The sequence below is a fragment of the Impatiens glandulifera genome, unplaced genomic scaffold (assembly GCF_907164915.1).
Source record: "Impatiens glandulifera unplaced genomic scaffold, dImpGla2.1, whole genome shotgun sequence".
NCBI lineage: Eukaryota > Viridiplantae > Streptophyta > Magnoliopsida > Ericales > Balsaminaceae > Impatiens > Impatiens glandulifera.
The window spans coordinates 72,589-97,424 of record NW_025919318.1 but is presented as its reverse complement, the minus strand read 5'-3'; the positions used below and the strand labels follow the sequence as shown (position 1 = coordinate 97,424).

The window sequence follows — 24,836 nt, the reverse complement described above, 5'->3', positions numbered from 1 at the left end:
CATTTTGCTTCACGCACCGGTTGTATTTTTATCTATCCTAATCGGTTATGTATTCCTCTCGGTCTAATGTACTTCACCTTTTTATTTAATGAAATTCTAGTACTTTTGAATTCTAACTGCATGGGAAACTACACAAACTTAGTTGGTTCCCAACTAGATTCTCAACCTCGGTCTCCGTAATCGGTCAAAAAGTACCACTTCCCAAGACGTTTTGAAAACATAAATATTCCAAAGCATTAATGAGACAAAACAGAATCTTAACATTAAATGCTCTCACGCTACCTCTCATCTCCAATCTATTTAAGAAACTTCTTACTCTCATTCCAATACACTTCAAGACAACATTCTACATCTCTAAGCAAAATCTGAAAAATGACCCATCCCATCCTCCGAAACTATTTGTGCATCGACTTTGATTCAGTGTTATCCCTTGATTACGTTGAAATAAGGGAAGTACTTTTTGAATCTTTGATTGATACTAGCCTCCGCAGATTCCTAGAGGAATCTGGACCTATCTTTCTTCCAGAAGTACTAGAGTTCTCCAATGCATTTTTGCATAACGGTGCTATCGCCTCCACTATCAAAACCAGTGTCATCGTTCTCTTGGAAAACTTATTCGCCGGGATGTTCAACCTCCCAACCGAGGGGTTTTCGGACTTTCCACCACGGGTGGGAAGTACATTTGATGATTACGCTGAAATGTTCTCCTCCTCCGACACACCGGTTCAAAATCACGGCCTTAAAGCCCAATTTGCTCCCTACATTCAAACCTTGCATGAGATCGTCAACCGGTCGATCCTCTGCCAGACCCCCAATCAAAACTACTCCAGAAAATCCTTTGACATGATGACCTATATCGTCAACTCAACCCCATCAACTGGGCATCAGTCATCTTTAACAACCTGAAGACTATGGTCGAAACGAAGAAACGGTTCGACTATGCTCCTCATTTGAGCCGGGTCATTCGGGCCTTCGTTTCAAACCTTGGACCGTGTACACCGGTGAATCCTTCAAATGTCCTCACCAAAGAAGCGGTGGAAGACAAAATTTCTAGGATAATTACTCTTTAATTTTCACTTTGTATGTGTATTTCAAACCGATCTTCATATCGGTTTCTATCATTATCATATCTGTTTCATCCTTAATCAAATATCAATTTAAATTATAAGGTTCAAATATCGGTTTAAATTCTCCAACGGTTAAATCGCTTACCGCTTCATTAATTATCGGTTAAAAAGGTTCACTGCTTTAATAACTTCCCGCCAAAAGGCTTCCCGCCAAAGGATTGCCGCCCAAAAGTCTACCGCCAACTCGTTTTGGAGGGAAACTTGGCGCCTTTTCTTGATGTTACAGCTCGCGTCGGTTCACATTCCAGACCGCTGCCTATAAATAACCTCATTCTCATTTTTATTCTTCTCTTCCGCGAATCTGCTTTCTCTCTCTAGCAATCACTTAATTTTCAAGCCTTCAATCTTTCCATCTCCAATCTTTCTAATCGAAATGGGTCGTGATTCAGCACTTTTCAACCACATTTTCCAAGTGGACTTCGAAGAAATTCGAACCAACGGTTCGACGGAGGCTAAACAAGTGCTAGAACTCATATCTGCCTCGGGTCTTGAACAGTTTCTAAATGAACTGTTCGTCATGTATCAAGACGCGGTCACGGAGTTCTTCCAAACCGCCGTACTCAATGAAGAAACTATATCCGCAACGGTCGGTGGAAAACAATTTCAGGTTACAAAGGAATCGGTTGCTGAAGCTCTCCGCCTACCAACAGAAGGGAGTGACTTCACCGTGGACACGAACGATGACGAACTTCTTGCGGTTCGCTGTGCTGTATCGGACACTAACCAACCGATAGTGGTGTCCGGTAAAAAACAGACCTAAAACCGGAATACAGACCACTTTGTGAAATTCTCTCAAAGTCAGTCCAAGGAAGAGGAGGCAACTACGACAGCCTAACAAGCTCGAAGATTGAGATGTTGGCCAATTTGGTTAAAGGTATTCAAATCAACTAGGCCAAGGTCGTTTTCTCCAACCTTTGTGAGATGGTAGATCCGACCTCAAAACGCTCTCGGGGATATGCCGTTTCGCTCGGCAAGCTGATGCACCACTCCAATATTGAAACTGGCCCTGGTGTTCTTATACCTTCCAGCAAGATAATAAGATCCACCCACTTTCTGAGTACAGCGGTTCGACCGAGCAGAGCGAAGGCCTCAACCGTTAAACAATCATCCACTCGCCCCAAGAAATCGTAGCCTAAGAAGAAGGCTCCGGAGGCAGAACAATCCGGAAGCAAGGCGATTCCCCACACATCCGGATCGGCTAATATCGCCGACATCCCTAATCCAGAGGATTCCGCATCTAGCTCCAGTCGCACCTACTCCAACGACACCGAGCAGAATCCGTCTAACAAAGGAAAAGGGAAGGTCGTCGATGAGGAAAATCCGGCCACAAATCTTAATGATGAATTCGGTCCAGCCAGACAACCGGAGGCACACGAAACCGCAAACGACGACATTCAACAACTAGGAGATGGTCTTGTCTCACAAATAATAGAGCAGCTCTTCAAGTAGGCTCATGTTGTGAGCAATGTTTACTATCAGTGGGCCCTTCAACGAGAAGAAGTCGGTTATGCCGACATGTTATCGGAATGTCCCGCTCATCAGAAATGGGAAAAACTAGTAGAAATGGAGAGGTCGGTGTTCGAACTTACGAAGACAAAGAGCGTTGTCACCGCTCTTAGAAGAGGAAGGATGGTTGAAAAGCACGCCCGGTTAAGAGAACTCACCGGCCACATCCTTCACCTTTGTAAACAGAATGTCCCTGAAGAGGACAAAAACTAGCTCGATGTAATAGTACTGGGATATTAACGGCTAAGGAACAAGAGCTAACCGATAAGATGACGCGGTTGGAATCGGAAGCCGGTCATCAAGAAGCCTCACTTTTTCAAGATCGCATCCTAAAGATGATGACGGATCCAAATCCACTGGCGGTCCTAATCTAGAAGAGGCCGAGAATGCCCCTCCTCCACCGGAATCCACAGTCAACAGAATTAAAACCGAAACGGGTAATCCGCTCACCGATCGGCCCAGGTCTCCACAAACCGATAAATCGCCGGCGCCTGTATTAACCGAGGACCACATCAAGGGATACATCAAGGAATTTTGTCAAGATGCCATCATCCCGTGGCAGACTAAAAGGAAAGAAAGGGCGAAGAAATCAAACTGGTTGGTTAAGTCTACCGGTGAAATGCTCAACTCGGCGATCCAACGGCTTACAGCCGTTGAAGAGAATTACGGTCTAACCGACCATCTAATCAGCTCCACGACACATAGAACTACGACTCTGGAGGACAGTCTTGCTCAAACCGATCAGCTGCTCGGTTCAACGGATCAGAGGATAATGACTCTTGAATAGAGTCACAATAAAAGGTTGGCATTTCTTGAAGAGGGTCATTATCAATCCGGTATCCAGGCCGGCTCGATACTTCAAAGAATGATAGCGCTTGAAGAAAAGCATGCTTTGACCGAAGCATCACTACAACTGGTCTCTGAACAGCTAGCGGAAATGATTGCGGCCAAGCTAGCGGCCGACGAGGCGCTTGAGAAAGCGAATGAAATCGCGGCCCAAAAGCTCCAAGAGGCTGAGAATGAAAATATGCGGATACAGAAGGAAAGAGAACAGGCGGATGCGAGTCTGGCCCAACATGTTCAAGTGGTTGAAAATGTCGCACTGGAACAAGCGGTACAAGCGAATGAGGACGCGGTTCGGCTAATTCAACAACAGTTGATATATGAAGATATCGCCGAAACAAATAAACAATCAAATCCGGTTGCTCCCTCAACCAGACCGGTAACTAGAAAGAGAAAGGCCACCAAGAAGACATCGGCTAAACGGACTCAACAGTTGTTGGCTGACATTGCTGAACCGATCAATGCTCCTCCAATCAACCCGGATTCACCAGATATCGTAGAGGTTGAGGACGAGGCTATACCGTTAATAAAGAGAGCACGGTGTGTCAATGTGTTACCACTCAGATCGATCCCTTCACCAGCACAGGCTTCACCAATCACCAGCACCTCGGGCGGTCAAGCATCTTCCTCCGGACTTGGCATCAATCCTTGCAATCTGGGAAAGGGAGTGATGGCTGAATACCTCAAGAGATATATGTCTAAGGACAACAAGAATAGGGAATAGACTTTCAATTATCTGTTCTTTATGTCAAGTTTATAATATTTCCTATTTATATATATATAAAGAATTTTTGGAAACCGGCCTACATTTTACTTCTTACATGGTTTTGAATATTTTAAATAAAATAATTAAAAAGGGAGAAATTGATAAGATAAATTTTTCTCAATTTTTTCCAAAATTTTTCTAAATTTTTTTCTCAAATTCGACCAAACAAACTTTTAAAACAACCGGCCTACTTCTTACTTCTTACATGATTTTGAATATTTTAAATAAAATAATCAAAAAGGATGTATCCAAAACTGATCAAGAATCTAACCGGTTAGAAAAAGAAGCAAAGGATGTATCCAAAACGATCAAGAATCTAACCGGTTAGAAAAAGAAGCAAAGGATGTATCCAAAACCGGAAAGTTATCCGGTTAACCTGAAGCTATGAACAACCGGTAGACATTCTAAACCGAAATGCAGTGTTCAACCGAAAACCGACAAGGAGACTACTTAGAGAAAGAAGTCAAGATTATCAAACTAAGTACAATCTACAAATTGGTGCAAACGAACACTTTGAGTATCTGCGGAAGATGATATCAAAGGAACAGACTGTGACATTTCCATATCCATACAAATCTGATGATACTCTGAAGGCCGTAGAAGATTGCCTGAAGAAACAGTTACCATTTTGGTACAAGTCAAAGGTGCAGTTCTCTAGATACAGGTAACTGGCCAACCAACAGTTACCATATTAAGTAAAAGACAAATGAAGCCGATCTGCTCCATGCCTTGGAAGCTTAAACCGCAATTAATGCAATGTTGAACATCTGCTCAACCAATCAGATTCAAGGATTACCCTAAAGGTATCCGTTGAAGAAATGTGACCGTTGGCAGATTACACCTATAAAAGAAGGAGCTGAAGAGGAGTAAATGCAGTGTCACAATAATTCAGAAAAGTTAAGAGATACAACATTAAGAGTGCCAACAACCAAGAAGTTACAAGTTGTGTTTATCTCGCTACAAGATTCAAAGCTTAAGTGTGCATTTGAAGTGTGATTACAATTTCTATGAGAATTGTAAGAGTGTTTATCGAGCAATAAATAAGACTCGATCGTGTATTGTGTTTTTGTATTCCTTAGTGAATATCCTTCTCGTAGTTTCGAGAAGAAGGGGTGATGTAGGAGTTTTATCTCCGAACATCCATAAAAACATGTCTTGTTCTTTACTCTCTGCCGGTTCTGCTTTCTAACCGACTCACACTATTATAACCGAATTACATCATTCTAACCGATTCACTAAACCTCAAACCGACCTCCTAATCTCCAAACCGATATTCTCCAAAACCTACCTTTATTCATCATGTGTGTGTGTTGCTTCAGTCTGAAACAAACCACTTCCGCACTTGAACTCGGTTCAAGGGTTTGTGACAGCCTGTGTAGTATTGAAACTCGGTATTAATCTCTAACCGGATTAAACACCAAACGTTGAGTGTTGTCAGAAGGTGTAAACCGGCCAGACCCCGGTCCCCCACCCCCGATCTAGATCCTAACATATAGTCCACAAAGATTTGGTTATCCCAAAAATTCTCCATAAAAGACCTTGGTGAAACAAGTTATGTACTTGGTATAAGGATCTATAAAGATAGATCAAGAAAATTGCTCGGTCATTCTCAAGCTACATACATATAGTGCTTAAAAGATTTCACATGGATGAATCAATGAAATGTTATGTTCCAATGATTCATAAATAACATCTTTCTAAATCCATGTTCCCAAATACACATGAAGAAAGGATTCTTATGAATGGAATTCTATATGTTTCGGCTATCAATTCCATAATGTATGCAATTCTATGTACATGACCTGATGTATTGTATGCATTACGTGCAACAAATAGATGTCAATCAAATCCAGATGAAGGTCACTAGATTGCGGTTAATAATATCCTAAAGTACTTACGAAGGACCAAAGAAATGTTCTTAATTTGTGGAGGACATGAACTTAAAATAAACGGGTATAAAGATGCCAGTTTTCAAACGAACAAAGATTATTCAAGATCATAATCAAGTTTTGTGTTCATACTTAGAGGAGTAGTGAGTTGGAAGATTTCCAAACAAGCTACTACAACGAATTCGACTACTGAAGTGTAGTACATTATAGCCTCAAAGGCAATAAAGAAAGCGGTTTAGATAAGAAAGTTCATTACTAAATTTGGAGTGGTTCCAAGCATTGAAAATCCCGTACAATTGTATTGTGATAACAATGGAGCAATTGTACAAGCAAAAGAACCACGATCTCATCAACGATCTAAACACGTGGTTCGTAAATATCACATTATTAGAGAAATTATATCTAATTAAGACATCTCTTTCGAAAGAGTAAACACTAATCAAAATATTTCTGATCCACTTAATAAAGAACTTTCCTAAAGTAGTTTTGAGAAACATATTACATTATAGGGTAATAGATACCAAGTGAATGACTTTAGAGCAAGTAATTGAGAGTTGTTAGATATATATTATCCAAAGACCATCCTCTTTGCATCTAAAATATTGTTGTTAAATAAATGTTATTGAAATGTAAGGAAACATAAATTAATTTATACAATTGAATTTATATCAATTGTGAAAAATGTATTTTCTTAAATTAAAATTATTTGAAGTCCATGATTTGTTACAAGTATAAAAAATTTATGATGGAGATAATAAAAGTAGGACATTTATTACATGTTATTAAGGTAATTTATCTAAATAATCCCTAGATGTAAGTTTAATAAGAAAGGACATCATTAAACCAAATAAATCTAGTACATGTTATATTATTTGATTTAGTCAAGCGATGGTTCCTATACTCGAGATATGTTTGATGTTCTAATAAACATGTAGGTGGTTAATAATGAGTTAAATAACGCACTAGATCTCATGGTATAAATATTATGTGTCAGTGATGAGTCTCATATGAACTATAAGGTATTATTCTTATACTGAGATACTCAATTGTGGATTGTGGGTATTATACTTTGATACAAGTTATTGATATTAATTATATATATAGATATATAGAATCGATTAAGATGAATTATAATTAATTATGAATGAATTATATTAGACTATTATTATCTTATTAAATATAGGTGAGAAAATGGCACCTATTTGATTTGTGTTTGTTGGTCATTGCACCCATTGGTTAAACAATCACGACCCTTAAGAAGGCTCTAAAGGATGTGTGTCTATTAAAAATTCATGACCTCCTATTATTAGTCCAAATATGATTCTGGACTCTCATTAGACATTCATAAACTTAAAGAAGATGAAATGGATCATCGAATGCACTCATTGGGCCCATGTGAACCACAATATGAACTCATGTATTTTTCCGATTTGCTTGATTGTTTGATTGTTGGTTACTGTGAATCCTTGCACATGAAGGACTTCACTAGTTTACGGGAATGTGGATTAAAAAAAACGAAGAGGAGAAATTGGAGTCCCGAAGTATGCAACAACCGAAATCGAGAATTTTCCTAAAAGAGTTTGGAAAATCCCAAGAGTTTTTGTGAATGTTGAATATATTTTTAGAAATATTTTGCTCTCGATTACGAAACTTTTCGGGGTTATGAGACACCCAATATAAGTCCGATAAAACAAGCTTTTTTCGAAAATGTTCTGAAAATTCTGAAAACTTCCAAGGAGGTCAAAAATATTTTTATGAACCTACTACAAAACTTTCATAATTTTCCGTGCTATGGAGCTCCCAAAATGAGCATTTAAAAATAAGATATTTTTCAAACAGGCCCCAAAAATTATGGAAAAATATTTTTTTGTTGAAAATAATATTTTTTAATTTTTTAGATTTTTTATTAAATCGTTTGGAGGCTCAAATTTTAAGAACAAAGTTGTTTGGCATAAAATGAATTCAAACAAACCCTAAGGAATTTCCAAGTTGGAAATTTAAACTTTATAACTAAATTTGGATAAATATAAAGTTGGAGGGCCGAATTGAACGTTGACAAAAGTCCAAAGGCCAAATAAATTCGAATTTTAAGTAAATAATTTGAATCTGGAAGTTTGAGGTTAAAATTGCACTACGAAAGAAGTCTAGGGGCCTAATTAACTCGAAATTATTAAATTAATTTCAAGTAAAACTTCTTAGGAAAATTTAAAAGAAGAAAGAATGCATGAATCTAGGAGAAATTTAGGAATTCGGAAATTACAAAAACTAAAAAGTTGAACGGTCGTTCGTCATCTTCCTCACCGATTCCAAAGGCCGCATAGGGAGAATCTCCGACCAAGGATAAATTTATGTGGTCACCTACGAATCAGCCTTTCCTTGTTTCCTTGACATTTGTCAAAGAACACTAGATTCCAAAGTCGAAGAACAGAGGGACATTTTGTTCTTTCGATCTGAACATCGTCTTCTCCAATAGATCGTCGTTCTGACTTCGCTAATACTCTGGGAGACAAGGATTCATCGCGATAGAGGATCGTCAAAGCAATGGAGACCTCAGATATAGATTATAAGACAAAGAAACGATAAATAGAGAAATCCGATGATGATTCTTCGATGATGCTTGAGCTTTGTGATCATCATGGAAGCTTTTCTCGTCCTTCAAAGCTTCAAATGCACCAATGTTGTGCCAATGAATCGCTCTAGAACATCATCGAAGAACTGGCTGACAGTTCTTAGTTTAATGACCAATATTTGATGTTTCCAGCCACTTCTTAAAATTGAGAAACAAGGCTAGTCTTGACCTAGCCTCCTCCTAGGTTTAAACTCAACTAACATAAGACTCTATCAATTAAGGTTAACTAAGCAATCATACAGTATTCAAACAAACATTCATCAACATAATTAAAACATAAATTAATTGATAAAATGTATGAATCAACCTAACATCAATGTCGGTGTACAGAACCGAAATCTTACATGAATTATAACATCATAGGAATAAGAAGACCAACCTGAAACAACATAAACAATGTAGAAATAGAACTGGAATTGACCTCGACAGAATCTTCAAGAGTTCGCCGAAATCACCTTCAGTCTATTCTTCTTTATGTTGTTTTTCTCTCAAGTCTCTCTCTATCCTCTCAAGTGTATTTTTAGCAAATAGAATGTCAATAATCGTAACTTTCTTGCCCAAAATGAGGCAAACTCTTTAAATACCCATTGGGCAAGGGGAACTTAGGAACTTGAGTTTTAAGAAACTGGTAACCTCTTCAATAGGTTGAACCAACTTAATTTTTCTATATAGATAACCGGTCAAGCTATACTTTAGGCATTTTCTCTAGCTAAATGGTTAAGTGTAGACTAAGTTAAACATTTTTGAATTTATGCCTTTTCTAGTTTTGGTTTTTTGCCTATCAGGATCAACCGATACTTCACATAGCCATAACTTTTGACTCGGACCACCATTGAGGCTGAGTCAGTACGCGTTGGAAAGGTAAACTTAATATATTCAAATTCGGTGTTGGAAGAAATCTTTAAGAATGGCCGCAGGTCCATATAATTCTTGATGGACCGTCGGATGTCTCAAAATGAACAGCTTGGATTACGAGTGACTGCACGTGGGTTGTAGGTCGAACCATGAGCAGTACTTAGTATCAAGTGAAAGCTAACTCAAAGGTCTTTCCAATGGTATGTCGTTTGCTCAAAATGATTGAGCAAAACAAAATATATGAATTTTCAAAGTCACTCCATGCTCTAGCTAGTTCACTTTAGGAACAATATGATTGAGCCTATATTGGGTTGTCGAACTAAATTTACCTCATTAAATGTTGAATGTAGATACATAACTGATGTCATTCGAACGGGCTACGTCTTATCTTTCCATCCGTAGGTCACAATCCAAAAACAAAGCACTTCAACATTAGTTATGAATTAAACTACGAGGACATGTCTGGTTTGATCTTGTCTTGATCACTTTGTATTCTACCGCCAATTTGAAGGCTTTAAGAGCATCGACGTTACTCAAGATACAAACGAACGTTGTAGATGACTTTTCCAGATTTCCAAAATATCCAAGAACAACTAATTATGTTGAGTATAACGACCTGAGTAACTTTTTGAAGTTGAAGGTAACTCTAGAATTTCTTCAGCAGGAAATACCTCATAATCCATGATTTTGAGCGTTTTTCAAATAAACCTCGCGCCTGGCATTAGAATGACGTCAGCCCACGCATTTTTATAATCATTTTGGGTTCGAAGTTTGGCGCGTTGACCTCCACTAACCCGCTCCTGACTCGCACGATTCGACTCTGTTTTGATGATTTTGCCCATTTGAAGGTCTTCTGCACAAAATTGATTACAACAATATTATACTTAAATTCAAGATTTTTTGAACCGTCAATCTGAACATTTCAAGTTTCCCGAATTTTGACTAATTTTCAAAAATGATGTTTGGACACACGAATGAGCCATGAACTGGTTGTTCTACATATTTTGTCCAACAACAATAACTCAAAGTTCATGATTTTTCAAGACAGTCATTCTGAATGTATGGAAACATATGAAGCACAAGTATTTTTGAAAATTAGCGTTTGGACCACTACTCAATGGTTACTTCGAGCCAATTTCAAAAAGCAATTTTTTTAATTTTGCACTCCCAGTCCAATAATCAAGTATGAACATCATACTAAAATGGGCAGACTCGTTATAATTTTGGTGTGTAAAAATTGAATGCTACAAATTAGAAACGACGTTGTATCACCCAATGTCTAATTTAATTAAAATCTATACATTAAAAAAATGATTTTTTTGAAATATTTTGGGTTAGTTAAAATTCAACCATTTTTAAAATACCAAATTTGCAAAATTTAACACCTTATCGACGATGTGGCCAATATTTGAAAAATTTTGAGTATAATATTGTTTTTTATGTTTAGGAAAACACTCAAAAAAATATTTTAAAAATAAAAAAAAGGGAAAAAGTGTGAAAGAATGAAAAATAATGACCTTAGAAAATTATACCACATTAGAAAGAAGAAGGATATTTAAGTGCTAATGCAAATATAAATAGAGAATAAACAAATCATTTGTCGCACATTAAAAAGAAGAAAAAATCGAAGTGCCAATGCAACTATAAATGAAGAAGCAATCTTCACAAGGGACCCAACATTTTTTGAAGAGGGAACTTATCTAGCTATTTTTGACTTTTTAACCCTCTCTAAATAATTTTTTTCTCAAGAGAGAAGAGAACACCATTGGAAACTTGGAAGCTTGTCGGAGTTCGTCAACGACCTTAGAAAGCTTCTAAGCCATTGTAAGTTTAATTCATCTTTTGAAAACATAATTTCGATTTTAAACTTTATTTGTATGTTCATTTTTTACTTGTGTTTTCGTTCGGTGTTTGTGGTATGTTGTTTGTATTATTACTCAAAAATTGCCAGCTAATTGAGTGGTGAATGCTAGGTTAGAATTTAATCATCAATTAGATTCTTCAATATAGGTAAAAAGTTTTATAGGCGTTAGTTAAGGTTCTTGAGCCTCGGCTTATGAACAAGTATCTTAAGATTAATCTAACTAATAAAAGATCATTAGGAAAGGAGATAAATAATATAATTAAATATATAATTCTCCGGTGACGAACTATTCGATGTGAGACTCCGATTTCTAAAAGTATTAGGCTTTAAGTTGTGATTCTTTCTATCATGTGTTGCGAGAGTCCCCATCCAAAAGAAGCAGAACGCGGTCGAAGGCTGTCATAAAGGCCTAAAATAATTTATAAAAATACAAAAAAAATTATAAAATGACATAAAATAATTATTTTAACCAAAATAAAAATAATTCCTTATATTTCTCAATTCCTCAAACTTCTGGAGATCATAACTTTAGATCTACAACTCTTAAAATATGAGAAAATTTCGTATAAGGTCCTTGTAATTTAAACAAAATTTTCGTGATAAAAATTTAAACTTCGGACAAATTCAAATTCATGCTTCTTTCATCCATTTTGTTACTAATACTTCATCAAGTTCTTTCAATTTATACCTTTGTCTAAAGCTACAAACTTTTTAGACATTCTCTAGGAACAGAATAAGTGTAACTGTTTAGACATAGTCTATATGTTAAGTCAAATTATTTTGACTAACGGTATTTTGATGATAAACTTGTGTAAAACTTAAATAAGAATGAAACTAAGTCGTCTAATTGTTTTTGTGCAGGTGCATCAAAACGTGCTAAGTTAGGCTTAGTTTGAATCAGGTTTATTAGACGTGTTAGTTATTAGACGTACGGCTAGTTAGACGTGCAGTCTAACAGATACGTGGTTAAACGTGCAGTCTAACAGACACGTAGTTAGACGTACAGTCTAACAGATACGTGGTTAGACGTGCAGTCTAACACATACGTAGTTAGACGTGCAGTCTAACACATACGTGGTTAAACATGCAGTCTAACAGATACATGGTTAGACGTGCAGTCTAACAGACACATAGTTAGACGTGCAGTCTAACAGATACATGGTTAGACATGCAGTCTAACAAACACGTAGTTAGACGTGTCGTCTAACAGACATGTGGTTAGACGTGTCGTCTAACAAACACGTGGTTAGACGTGCTGTCTAACAGACACGTGGTTAGATGTGCAGTCTAACAAACACGTAGTTAGATGTGTAGTCTAACTGATACGTGGTTAGACGTGTCGTCTAACATATACGTGGTTAGACGTACAGTCTAACAGATACGTGGTTAGACGTGCCGTCTAACAGATGCGTGGTTAGACGTGCAGTCTAACAGACACGTAGTTAGACGTGCAGTCTAGCAGATACGTGGTTAGACGTGCAGTCTAACAGACACGTAGTTAGACGTGCAGTCTAACAGATGAAAGTTAGACGCATGGAGTCTAACATGTAGTTAGATATACCGTCTAACTCCATTAGACTTGGAGGTCTAATGGATCTTACTATTAGACGGAGGCGTCTAACTTCATTAGACTTGGCAGTCTAATGGAGCACGTCTAATGCCTCGCTTCAGCATTTGCTTGAAGTCAGCATCCCTCTACCCACGATCAACTAGTTGTACGCTACTCTTGCTCCATTAATCAGTGCAGATCAGTACGACAGCTAGTTGCATCCAATGAAATGAATGCCACGTAAGTAAATATTCTATCCACTAATTGTTCCTTGCAAGACAATCCTAGAAGAATATTTGGCGCACTACCAGATTGGTACGACCATGATCTTTGTGCATAGTGTCTGTTGTACATGTGTACTATAGAGGCTTTTCAATGAGTGTTTGTCACGTTTCAATGAAGAAGATTCGACCGTTGGTACCTGTTCTCTATTTAAAGATCTTCAAGGAAACGGGCGAGCTGCCGGACTTACAATCCATCTTACGAATTGCTCACTTGTTTGCTTACTAAGTTTGTACATCAAGAGAGAGATAGAATCAAAACCTTGTCTAGCTGAGTAATATTCTTAAACCTTCTGTAAGATGAATAGAGTCTGTTTTGTTCAACAGTTAGCTAGCACTGAAACTGTATTTGATTCAAAAAAAAGTATAGTGAATCCTTCTAGTGGTTGGAAGAAGGGGTGACGTAGGAGAGTTTTGCTCTGAACATCCATAGACAAATCTCTTTATCTTTACATTTTGTCCTTCATTCGTTCTTAGTTTCAAACCCAAGCAAACGTTTCCGCACTTGAATCGCTTCAAGAGTTTGTAAAGGTTTGTGAAGAATTGAAAGCGATATAAATTCCTAACATGATTTCTATCAAACCGTTTTTTAGAAGTTGTCATCAATAGTTAGACCCCTGTCTCTATTGGTATCACTGATCATTTCACTATATTTTTAAGCGAATAACTTAAGTTTCTAATCAAAACAAAAGGTGTAATAATTCTTCACGTTTCGAAAGATCAATTGTTTCATAGTAGAGATTGTCCATCTAGATGGGCGTGTGGGCCACGGCGCCGAGGCTCTTTTTCACACGTCACCCAGCATTGAGCCCAAAAGAATTTCTAAAAAAAATATTTCTTAGTTTCTATTTGAGCAAACTTAGTGACGACTTTTAAATGAGATAAAAAATGGGGACCAAATAAAAAACGCGTACCAAATATTCAAAGTTCAGACCAACTTTAGACGAGCATGTAGGACACAACGTCGTGGTCATTTCCCACATGTAACTAAGAAACAAACCGAAAAATAAAATCGTTAAAACATCTTTTTACTAGTTTCTAAAGGAACAAACTAGGTGATAATTAATCAAAAGTCAAAAATCAATGTTTCGAAATGTAAAAGGGTAGAGACCGTCTTTAGACAAACATGTGGGATACAGTGTCGTGACCTTTTCCCACGTGTAACTAAGCACTAAACCAAAAATAAAATCTCTAAAATAACTTCTTTACTAGTTTTCAAATATGCAAATTAGGTGGCGACTAATATAAGTCAAAAATCAAAGTTCCAAATGTAAAAGGGAGAGCCTAAAATTCTGTGTTGCACAATGCATACAACTATGCACCATTAATGTACGTGAACTAAAAAAAATATTTTTGAATTCTCAAAATAAATGAACGTTAACTACAAAAATGATTTTGAATTATATCTCTTTATATCTTATTTTTTAACGTGCCAAATTGAAAGAAAATAAGAAGTTAAATGCAAAATTCAAATTTATGGATCTACAAGTTATACACATTCATTATTAACTTCCATGTATTATATGATTTTAATTAAAATCATCTCATTTTTCATGTTTTTTTTTAAATAGAACATATCTACTATTTTTTATTTTATTTTAGAACATACCTATTTAGATTTATTCTTTTGCATTTTCATTTTCAATATATAATTGTATTCATCTATATAGTCCAAATTTCAACAAACGTGATGGAACATGGTAAGACAAGAAGAAACACAATTTTTTTTTTTGTCAAAAGTTGAAACATTTTTCTTAAATGCAGAATTTTTAAAAAGTTCACAAGAAAGTATTTCAATAATAACAACATTGGTAATATATCTTTCGATTGCACGCAGTTGAGGAGAGTTCGAAAGACTAAATTAACTAAAGACTTGTCAAAACATAGATCTTTGTGCGGTGACATCCGAAGATCATTTCCATGTGTAACCCAACACTTGTCACGGTTAAATTTCTTTTATTTTGCGTCTTTAAACGTTTAATATTTTCCTCATTTCTTATGGAGATAATCGGATGGTAAATACTAATATAAAATCAAAGATAGTCTAAAGTTAATCAGAACCCTATTTTGTTTTTTCATATATTTTTAGACCAGACAATCTCTGAATACACTCTTTTTTTTGTCACACTTACAGATTAAAAAAGAATGTACAAGTATAATTCTGTAGAAAGAGAAATATATTAGCAATGTTAGCATTGTAACCGTACAAGTGCAAAGATGACTAAAATTTACAAGTTTGAGACTCATCAACTGAAATGGAATATGATGAATATCAACATTGTTTTGTTGTTGAATAGGAGAAACCGATGCCAACAGAAGTGTCAAGAAAAATCATGCAAGATATTGTATACAAATTTATTTGAAACCCAAATTGATCATTACTATATATAAAAGCTTCATTCAAGTATTCTTATCTTTGTTCGTCCATAAGGGTAATATCTCACTTTTTATAGGTACCCTTCAGAATTAAACTTTAACATGACCTTCAATTCGTCCATAAGGCTTCAAATCATGAATTATAGGTATTTTCTTATGTAGTTTTCATAGTTGTGAGACATTTAATACACTAAATACACAACATTATTTTCTGACAATGAGCATTTAACGTGCACATATATCCATAGTAACGGCATCCATACCAGCCCCAGATAGAGTTTTACTATTCTGAGAGGACATATCTTCACCAAACAAGAAAGGTTTAGGAGGAATCTCGATAAACTTTATATCAGCTTCAAGCATTTCAACAACTTTTTGCATTGGTGGTCGATCACTTGGCTTCATTTGAATGCACCATAACGCCACCAACATCATCTTGCGCACAATCACTGCCTCATCTTCAGTCACATCTCCCATTTCCATAGATAACCCATGACTGAATTGATGGTAAACCCAAGCAGGTAAAAAGTTTTGACTTGAGCAATCAACTGATGAATTCCAATTTTTCCTTTTACCAGCAATTTCCATCAACAACGTCCCAAAACTATAAACATCTGCTTTATACGATATGCCTCCAATATTTCTATAAAATAGTTCAGGCGCAATGTAACCCATGGTTCCTCTTATTGCAGTTAAGGGCACAATACTATCTTGTGTGGGATAAAGTTTTGCAAGACCAAAGTCAGACACTTTTGGAGTGAAATCCTCATCGAGAAGGATGTTGTGTGGTTTGATGTCAAAATGCAAGATTCTCACATCACAACCTCGGTGTAGATACTCAATTCCCCGGGCGATTCCTATGGCAATCTTGAAAATTTGGTCATTTGTCAAGGAAGCGTTCTCTTCTTTCAAGAATATATACTTCTCTAAAGATCCATTGGGCATGAACTCATAAACTAGAGCACGTTGAGATCTCTCAGCACAAAATCCAATAAGTTGAACGACGTTGACATGGTAAATTCTTCCTAAGGTAGAGACTTCATTTATAAATTCTTGTCCATCTGATTTGGCTTTGCTCAATATCTTCACAGCCACGAGTGTTCCACTACGAAGAGTTCCTTTGTAGACAGAACCGTATCCTCCTTCCCCCAATTTATGGCGAAATCCATTAGTCATCTTCCTAATCTCCCAAGAAGAGTACCTTATAGGCACCATATTGTTTTGACTTCTCAAAAAATCTTCAATGCAGTCGAACGTTGAGAAATGTCTTCTCTTGAATTTGTAGACTAAAAAGCCGATCACGAAGGGCATGCAACAAATTCTACTAAAAATGAACCATGGAGCTGGGAAATTCAAAATTGGAGTCAAATAAAGCATTCAAAAAGATATATATATTTTAAATTAAACCATGATTATCATTATATAATTTATTACCTGTGATTATCAGAAGAAAGAGCAAAGAATCTGAAGAAATTATATAATATATATATTAGAGAACAATATTTTGAGTTTAGCAAAATAAAACTATTTGCATAATTTTCATGTACTTACAGAAAATATAATTTACAATGGGCGGCCAATTTCCATTATATAATTTTCCATCTGCATTTATTTAAAAGAAATAAGAACTTATACCCACTAGATATCCAATTTGTATAAGAAACGGTGGTTTTGCTAAATACAACTAATCAAAATGTGGTTGACATTCGTTTGGTAGAGCTAGCAATACAAATTGTCCACTTCATATTGAAAGCAATGTTTAGTATCAAGTTTTTTTTAGTGGAATACATGAAGGAAATTAATTTTTATAATAGACTTACCCACAATATAAGTTATAATGTCCGGCCAATTTCCATAAGATATTTTTGAATCTGCAAATTTTGTGTAAATTATAAATTAGTGTGGCATTAATTAATGTAGAACCAACTAATTAATCTCTCTATCAAATCAAACAAACAATAATAAATAAAACATTACTCACAAGGCCAATCTCCGGAGTATATGATAAATTCAATAGTTGACCAAATGACATGCTCCCAATAGTATTCTGCCTCGTTTAAAAAATAATAAATTAATAACAAAATTGAAATATGAAGTTAATTATGAGATAGATTAATTACCCACCAATAGTTGACTCGTCTTCGCAGTAGCTCGGGTCATTGTAGGGGCTGAAAATACTATTATTAGGATCATAATAACCCAAACACGACGCCCTTTTCACCCAAATATCTCCTCTGCAGGATTCTATTCCCCAAGAAACATTAAATCCAAAGAGCAAAGCGTTGTGTATTTCTTGATAGGAAATTATATTACTACCATCACCAATATCAGTAATATTCAGCTGCTGAATTAATCTGGGATGAGAAGTATAACCAATGCTTTCTACCGTACAAGAGTTTTCAATCTCCCCAAACTCTGGAAATCTGCCTATTCTTGCTAGAGCGTATGATCTGTAGGAATTATTATTATTATTATTACTATTGCAGGAAGCTGAAATATCTATGTAGTCTCGGCGATCTTTGACTGGAACTTCGCACCTCAAGAACACTACTGATACTTGTCGTATACCATAATTAGACAAATAATAATTGTACATGGATTGATCGAAGTTTTCAGAGTAGAGGAGGAGGAGAGAGGAACAATCATTGGCCTTATCTATGAGGACATTAGAAACATGGATGGTTTTGTTCACGTAATTGATGGACTTCACATGGTATTTGCCGGCGCCGGAGGTCTCTAAAGAGAGATATGTTTGGTTGTTCTCACATGACAGACTGAAATATTCGTCCAATATGCATTCTTTACTACCGCCGATTCCTTTCAGTCGGAAAGGGAAGGTAATATTATGAATATCCCCACATGAGGCGGAGGAGGAACTGCCATAGCATCTTATAACTAGTATGCATAGAATGATCAGAAATGTTGAAGAAGAATATCCAGCAGCAAATAGGTTTCGATTTCTACTTCTTAATTTAGACATGCTTATTTTGTAGAGAGAGAAAGTAGTTCAGCTGAAATGCATGTCCTATCTTGGTATTCAATTATTAATATGAATTGTTCTACATTAATTAATTATAATAAATTAGTTTTCTTGTAATTAAGCAGAAAATGCAATTTACTTACAGTGATGTTACAATTAAGGAGAACAAGTCAAATTTGATAAATTAAATAAAATAATATTCAAAGTCTTTTTGTGTTTTGTGTGGCCATGGAATTATATATATAAAGGCAAGTTCAATGGAAACAATTATTCAAACTAAAATGTTATTTGTATTTGGTCATTTATAAATAAAAATATATTTCATAAAATAAAAAAAAGTATACATATACAAAACTAAATATATAAAATTGGTATATATTAATAGTAGGAGGACCAAAATTATTGTATTATATAAGTTAATTTAGAATAACTAAGTACTTGAATATTTATATAATTTTATTATTTAATATAATTTATTTTATATAAAAATAAATATATTAATTTTATTAAAAAAAAATTAAAATAAAATAAATATTCAATTAAACCACATGTTAATGATAATAATAATAATATTCTAAAAACATTTTAAATTAAAATAGGAATCATGGTAAATTCAGAATAAAATAATAATAATAATATTAATTACATAAAAAAAATCTAGTGACCACAGTTTCAATTAATAATAATGTAATAATCAAGACGAAAAAGTCAAATGCACATACTATTCACATTTAATGCTATTATGCTAGTACTGTGTTTGGATCATCATTCAATATGTACATATAGGTAGATGACAGTTTATTAATTCTCTTTTTCTTTCTCGCTACCTTATAATACTGATTTTAAGGGAAATTCGATGAAATGGCCCTTGTAAGAGGTCTAATTTCAAAAAAGGCCGACGGTTGATAAAGTCAGTAAAAAGTGTCTTTTTGTCATGTGAAAAGTTTATAATACCCCTTGCGCGCCTGTTTAATCACTCAATTACGAGAAATGTATTTCTCGCATTTGGTATTTCTCGCATTTTGTGCTTAATTACGAGAAATGTATTTCTCGCATTTGGTATTTCTCGCCTTTGTTATTTCTTGCATTTGGTATTTCTCGCATTTGTTATATCTAAGTATATATTGAGATTCGGACATTTGTAAAATATATGAAAACGGTTAGGGATTCGAATCGATCTACAATAAACTACGAAAGAACAATCTCCAATGGAGGACGCGATCGCGATGCATTCATCTCTGGATATCAGATTAACACACATACATGACGACGACTCAAGACAAGAACGCCTTATCATCAGAGGCTCCACTTGCCCCCGTCACCGTCGAACGCAATATTCGCTCCGACCTCGACTCCACACTTCCAAAGCCTTGTATGTATTCTCTAGCTAGATCTTGTTCTTTCAAATTATTAAATCTTTGAGATTGAGTCTTTCAGCAAATATGCAGACTTGGCTAGATAGGTCAACTGGGTTTGAAGGAAATGGTTGGTATTATATGAGATTAGAAATTAGAATCCCTAAAGTTGAATCTTTTCTCTCTGTGATTAATTGGGTTTTTTCCGTTTCTTCTTTAGTTCTAAGGGTTTTCGTCTTATGTATACAGAATAAAATGAATCACCAAAGATGCTATAACAGCAGACAATGAACGAATCTGGGAGATACACTGTCGGAAAAGGTGGATGTAAGTATCGAGATGTTTCTTAGGTTGTTGGTTGTTGGATTTCTACAAAAGTAAATTTGATTGTCTTACATATACTTCAGATATTCATACTCTTGTGTTTTATCTGCCAATTAATCACAGGCCTACTGAAAATGTTGATCTTGATAATGTAGAACAAGCTTCATTGAATACACAATTGTCATCTTCTAATATTAGATTTAGGCTTCTCCATTAGATGGGTTGGAAAGGAAAAGGTCTTGGGAAGGATGAACAAGATAAATAAACATCAATTCTCCTATTGAAGTAGATTGATTATAATATGTTATAGCAAGGTTTTATGGGTGAACTGGCTCTTAACATAGACACGAGAATTGAACATTTCTTCAGGAACTTCATTGTTTGTGCATCTGTTATGTTTTCTCTATCAAATAATTTGGTAGTAAATTATTTTTCCGGTTTATATTAAGGAATAATTGAGCCAATAAGGTCTGGTATGCGGGATGCAAAATTGGGAGTTGGAAAACAGGAAGATGATGATTTTTATATTGCTGAAGAAAATATCCAAAGGAAGAAACTTGACATGGAGTTAGAGGAGACAGAGGAGATTGCTAAAAAACGAGAGGTATGCTTTTTGTAGTTTGTATGTGTGCATACTCGGATAATTGGAGTTTGATGCTTGCTTATTTTTTTTTCACAAAACCAACATTTATTAGCAGAAGGCAACTCATATTTCTTTTATATGTGTGTCTTTTGAGGGGAATTGGTATCATCAAGTTTGGAAGGTCTTGAGAATTTAGTGCAGTTTTTATTACCTGGTTGTTTGCTTCTATTGCCAAGGTCCAAGAATCTGCAAAACAAGCTAAGACAAAAAGGGAGACAATTGTTTTTCCTTGTTACTTCTGTTGGGACTCTTGTCATTGTTGTTTCCTAATTAGGTAGTTTCTTATGTTGGCCAGATTTCAAACAGTAGCTCGACAAAGAAAAAGGCAAAGATTCCAATAGCTTCAGCTTTCGGGAATGATAGTGACGAAGAACAGTGAAATATGTTTGTTGGGTTGAACCAGAATCTGTTTAAGTTTGTAAACTATTACTGTCTTTATGTCTCTCTTTTGCATCATCTTTAAGCAAACACTATGCCAATTACAGTTTATTTATGGAGTTTTTACAGTCAGATTGTTGAGTGAAAATTACAGTTTATTTGTGGAGTTTTACAGTCAGTTTCTATACAAATGTTTATTATTTTTTTGCTAAACCCATTATGTTATTAAGACCACAGGCTGAAAAATACCTGTTTTGAAATACTTTTATGAATATGAAAACTGAAATCAGATGATAATTGACAAATCGTTGTCTGGTTTCATTTTACGAGTACAAATTTATAAACATTTTTCATCATAAAACATGCACAATCTCTAAAAGTGATAGCTAAAATATCCTCTATAAAAGATACAGATTTTTCTTTATTTCATGTCAATCCGACAAACTCATGCTTCAACAACTATAATCTTAATAGAATCATGTTAATAAGAGACTAACTATGGAGAAATTAAGAGAACTATGGGCCTTGATAAGAACACAAAAACTCCTCGCGGCTTTTGCTTTATCCTGTAAGAATTGTTGACATTATATATGTTGGTATTATATATAAACCCTTTAACCATCTGCTTTATTTATTCCCCATTTACTTGACTAGATGTTTTACATATTTGAATAGAATGTTTGGCATGACCCAAAATTGAAAGCACTCACATACATCAACATTCATAAATATGTTATGCATATCACAATAATTGAAAGGGTATATGATTCTAATCTCAATTGTGAATCAAAAAACAAAATTGACAAGTTTTTTTAAAAGCAAAAGAGTCCCCCGACTTTATCAGACAATAGCATTGGCAGCACTTGCAATTCTAGACCATAAATCAGCACATTCCTTCCCAATTGGACCAGTAATGGCAGAACCTGGTTTTTTTTACCATCAAACAAATAATGGTGAGTGAATTAATGAGGCCTAAAGAGGATATAGTAATTTAACACATTTTGAGACATTTTTTACCTTTCATTTCTTCCTTAGGATGCACTATCACACCAGCATTATCTGCATAGTAACAACATATTTATCAACCAAGATATTTACATATTACAATCAACAAATTTCATATATAAAAAAATTGTGTTGTGATTGTTCAAAATGGAGAAGACCAAGAAGTAAGTAAGACTTTGAACGCAAATAAGTGAGTATAGTGTTTCTAAATACATCATTCATCATACCATAAACTCTATTCATTATCCCTAATACTATTTCTTAAATATTTTAGTGGGTATATACAATACCCAAATACCCTTGAAAACCAATACTAAAGAAAAACTATTTCTAAATCCTCAACATTGAGAGTTTGTCATACAAAAGTGAATTGCAGTGAAGAAGGGGTTAAAGGCATTGTGATGATGAAGTGAGACATGACAATCAATCAAAAAGTCAAATTGTACACTAACTAAATGGCACTTTGATTGTCAAAACAGATATCTGATTATGATGAGCTTTGTTTGGTTAAGTTTTTTACTTGTGGAAATGGGCATTCTTTTCAAATTGTTTGATTTGCCCTAGTTGTAATCAAATAAGAGATTGTGTCAATTAGATCGTGAAAAGAGTGGGTTCTTCAGTCTAACTGTTCTAGTAAAGAATAACAAAAAATTGGTTAAACAAGTAACAAGTTATAACACAAAACAACATCAAAATCAACCAAATCACCTTAAAAATACATGAACACTCCATCCTTTCGGCGCTAGGGCTTGCGTTGTCTAACAATGACAGCAAGCATGACCTTCTTTCTCAAATCAGGTTTCCCTTTCTTCACCGTCGCCATAACCATATCTCCCACATAAGCAGACAACAATCGATTCAAACGACCCTTGATCCCCTTCACTGATATGATGTAGAGATTCTTCGCGCTGGTATTGTCGGCACAGTTGACCGTAGCCGCCACAGGAAGACCCAGTGACATGTGGAACTTGTTTCCCGCCGATCCTCCGCGACCTGAAACACGTTGTTTTTCAACATTGAATTACTATCAAGTATCAAACATGTAGTTAACAGAGAATTGTATAGAAGATGAAAACACTAACCTCGCTTCGACATTTTGGCAGCTTCAGAATACAAGGACAATGTGAAATTAGGGTTTTAGAGTATTTATATGAGAACCCCTAAATTTAGGGTTCATGGCCGGAGAATATTTACCAAATGCGAGAAATACTAAAGGCGAGAAATACCAAATGAGAGAAATACATTTCTCGTAATTGAGCACCAAATACGAGAAATACCAAATGCGAGAAATACATTTCTCGTAATTGAGCACCAAATGGGAGAAATACATTTCTCGTAATTGAGCACCAAATGCGAGAAATACATTTCTCGTAATTGAGCACAAAATGTGAGAAATACCAAATGCAAGAAATACATTTTTCGTAATTAAGCGGTAAAACAGGCGTGCGAAGGGTATTATAGACTTTTTACAGGGCAAAAATGCCCTTTTTGTCAACTTTATCAACTGTGGTCATTTTGGCCATTTCATCCAATTTCCCAATTTTAAAAGAGAAATTAAAAAAAAAAACATTACTGGTTTCAGAGCCAACTCGAGGCGAGCCCAACAAGCAAGTACATGGGGGCAGGACTGAGTCAATATATGTAATTAACTTCATATACCCCATCTTAATGGCTCCAAATTTTTAAATATATAATCTTTTAATGATATAAATAATGATAAAAAGAGTTAAACCAAATTGAAAAAGTGCCAGTCATTAAAATTAGCTAATTAAATATAATTTAATTTTTTTATTTAATTATATTTCTTCTATATTAATAATTTTTTTCTTAGGGAGAATTAATAAATTAATAACAAATTAAATATATATGTTTTAATATATATATATATATATATATAATTTTGACAGGAATAAAAAAAGAAAAATAAAAACAAATAATAAAAATATATAAATTTAAATAATATTTTTATTGAGTAAATTGCAAAGAAATAATTATACATCATTTATTTTATTGATACTCTTTAATTAAATTATTAAATTAAAAATATATTTAATCATGATACTATTTAATTAGTGGATATTTTTAATTAAATATAATATAATTAATTATTATTTATTTTAATTTTTTTAATTAAAATTATTTTGAAAGTTGCCGAGTGTGAAAAAATATAATATTATTATTTTTAATGATTTCTTTCCCTTTCTTAAAAAAAAAACAAAAAAAAAAACAACTTGCAACCGACTCTTCATAGTTAATGCTAGTACTGTATTCGGGTTCATTCAATTGTACAGAATATAGATAGAGTTGTTGACAATTTATTATCAGCTATTAATTCTATTTATTTTTCTCTCTTAAAAAAATATATTATTTAGAGAATGGTCGATGATAAAAAATTTCAATGGTGATTTTGATTCAAACCATTCATATATTATTTTACTTTTTTTTTAATATTTACATTACTTAATT

General features: G+C 34.7%; 2 protein-coding genes and 1 pseudogene across 2 annotated transcripts; all 3 read right to left on the bottom strand.

Annotated features, from left to right (window-relative positions):
- Positions 1-15,871: 15,871 nt before the first annotated feature.
- On the bottom strand, positions 15,872-17,095 carry LOC124917793 (rust resistance kinase Lr10-like). Its single transcript, XM_047458098.1, has one exon. The coding sequence runs from the start codon at positions 17,060-17,062 to the stop codon at positions 15,911-15,913; it is 1,152 nt and encodes a 383-aa protein (XP_047314054.1). The 5' UTR covers positions 17,063-17,095; the 3' UTR covers positions 15,872-15,910.
- Positions 17,096-17,801: 706 nt separating this feature from the next.
- Positions 17,802-18,665, bottom strand: LOC124917790. Its single transcript, XM_047458096.1, has one exon. The coding sequence runs from the start codon at positions 18,663-18,665 to the stop codon at positions 17,802-17,804; it is 864 nt and encodes a 287-aa protein (XP_047314052.1).
- Positions 18,666-22,205: 3,540 nt separating this feature from the next.
- LOC124917794 lies at positions 22,206-23,468 on the bottom strand (annotated as a pseudogene).
- Positions 23,469-24,836: the final 1,368 nt, after the last annotated feature.

Excerpts from the sequence above, each read along its gene's own strand:
- LOC124917793 (XM_047458098.1), bottom strand. The coding sequence starts at position 17,062 with ATGCTTTATTTGACTCCAATTTTGAATTTCCCAGCTCCATGGTTCATT.
- LOC124917790 (XM_047458096.1), bottom strand. The coding sequence starts at position 18,665 with ATGTCTAAATTAAGAAGTAGAAATCGAAACCTATTTGCTGCTGGATAT.